Here is a 2,250-nt window from a genome sequence, read left to right as displayed (position 1 = left end):
AACTTCAATAAATGAAAAAAATCTAAAAATGTATAAAACGATACCTAACGACATTTGTCTGGTGTTGGGATTTCAAATAGGAATTGATGACATTAAGGCCTTCCCACACTAAATACGTCGATGTCCGTTGCGATGACGTACGTCAACGTACTCTTTTTGAATTTAACGTATTCAAATACGAATCCGCACACCAGGTACGACGCGTCAAAAGTCGGGTACGTCCGTCCGGCGCGTCGACGTACGATATAAAATTGCTATCAGTTGAATGCGTCGACATTCGAATAGATCCATATTTTATTAATATTTTAAAATAGTTTTATCTTCACAATTTGTAATTAACACAGTATTCCCAATGATGTAATCAGTAGATAGTAGATACCCATACTTTGACTACGCCACTACGGACAAAACTATTTTAGTCCGTTACTTTGAACGTAGTTAAAATATTGTGTCATACGAACATAATATACATTTTAAGTTTTAAGAAGTGTGGTCCAGTAGTTCCTTAAAAAATATATATTATTACAAATATTTTTTTAAATATGGAAGAACAGCTAATAGTTGAAGTCGAGAAGAGGCCAGTACTGTATGACAAAAGTTTGGGAACTTATAAGAATGCCACATATAGAGAAGAAATATGGAAGGAAGTAGCCAATGAGCTTAAAAATGACGGTAAGTTTTTAATATCCGCATATCAATAAGTATAATGAATATATGAATGTTTGTCAATAATATTTTTTATTGTACAAGTTAAACAAATATATAAAATAATAATGTTATTACCTAACTACTTATATTTATATACCTAATTATATTTAATTCATTGATATATTTAATAAAACACAAATTGAGTATATTATTTATTGATATATTCATACTGCCATGGAACTTCTCCGGCAGGTGAAATAAACCAATCAGCAAAATGGTTTCGTACATCCATTGCACGTTTAGTTGGTCTATTGTATCTGACTGTATGTAATTGTTGATTTTCACTTATTGTAGTGTGGGTTTCAGTCGTTTCTGAAATGTCATAAGGTGTTTCTTTTTTTTCAACAATTAGAAAATTATGAAGAATACAACATGCCAATGTAATACTTGTTGCAAAAGCTGCATTAACTTCAATTCTTTTAAGAAGCACTCGCCATTTATGTACTGTAATGCCAAAAGCATTTTCTACAACGCGCCGAGCTCTAGATATTCGATAATTTGTTATTCGTTCACGTTCTGATAATTTTTTTCCAGGGAAAGGCCTTAATATATTTTCTTTTAATGGAAATGCTTCATCTCCAATTAAAACTAATGGAACACTTATTTCAGTACCTGGTAACTTTTTTAATTCCGGGACATTTAAAGTTGAACGATTATCTGTCAACCATAATTTTCCAAAATTGCTATGTGAAAATATACCACCATCGCTATTGTGTCCGTACGCACCTATATCTGTCATAATATACTTATAATCCGCATCAACTACTGCCATAAGTACGATTGAAAATGTACCTTTATAATTAAAATATAAAGAACCCGATTTCTTTGGACAAAAAACTGAAACATGCTTTCCGTCGACAGCTCCAACACAATTTGGAATATTCCATTTAGAATAAAATTGATGAGCTATTTTATTCCAACTTTCTTCGGTGTTAATTTGTGGCATAAATAATGGTTTGAGTACACTTGAAATGGCATTACATGTTTCTTTAATAATATTACTAACGGTTGATTCCCCAAGTCGAAATCGGTATGCTAAATCCCGAAATGATGCACCGGTTGCTAAATATCTATAAAACGAAATTAATAAAAGTAAATTAGGAATAATTTATGATGTCTCAAAAACCAATCAATATAAAAACATAATAATATATTTATATGTTATAATAAATTGTAGATGTCAATACAGTAAAAAAGAGATGGCGGTCATTGAGAGATACTTTTATAAAAATGCATAAAAATCAAAAGCAACCTAGTGGTTCTGGAGGAGGGAAAAAATCGAAATGGTTATATTATTCACAAATGACATTTTTGATTCCATATATAGAGTTTAGAGAGTAAGTTTATAATTTTTTTTTTTAAATTAAAATTTTTAAATTATTTTGCGTAACAATCAAAATTATATTAACTTCGTTATTTTTAATATGTTATAGGACTATTGGGAATTATTCAAGTTCTGAAATCTGTAATCAACAAAGAATTAACAGTCCGGAAAGAGAATCAGATATTATCAATGAAGTGTCAACAACTCCAGAACGTTGC

General features: G+C 30.3%; 1 protein-coding gene across 1 annotated transcript; it reads right to left on the bottom strand.

The window, feature by feature from the left end:
* Positions 1–856: 856 nt before the first annotated feature.
* On the bottom strand, positions 857–1,918 carry LOC111031127 (protein ALP1-like). Its single transcript, XM_022310939.1, has 2 exons — positions 1,896–1,918; positions 857–1,778 (listed from the first exon to the last, which is right to left on the bottom strand). Exons 1-2 carry the CDS (start codon positions 1,916–1,918, stop codon positions 857–859), a joined length of 945 nt encoding a protein of 314 aa, XP_022166631.1.
* Between the last annotated feature and the right edge of the window lie 332 nt (positions 1,919–2,250).

Source organism: Myzus persicae, unplaced genomic scaffold (genome assembly GCF_001856785.1).
Source record: "Myzus persicae strain clone G006 unplaced genomic scaffold, MPER_G0061.0, whole genome shotgun sequence".
Taxonomy (NCBI): domain Eukaryota; kingdom Metazoa; phylum Arthropoda; class Insecta; order Hemiptera; family Aphididae; genus Myzus; species Myzus persicae.
Note: the sequence above shows the minus strand (reverse complement) of the source record. Positions and strands in the feature narration are given on the sequence as shown.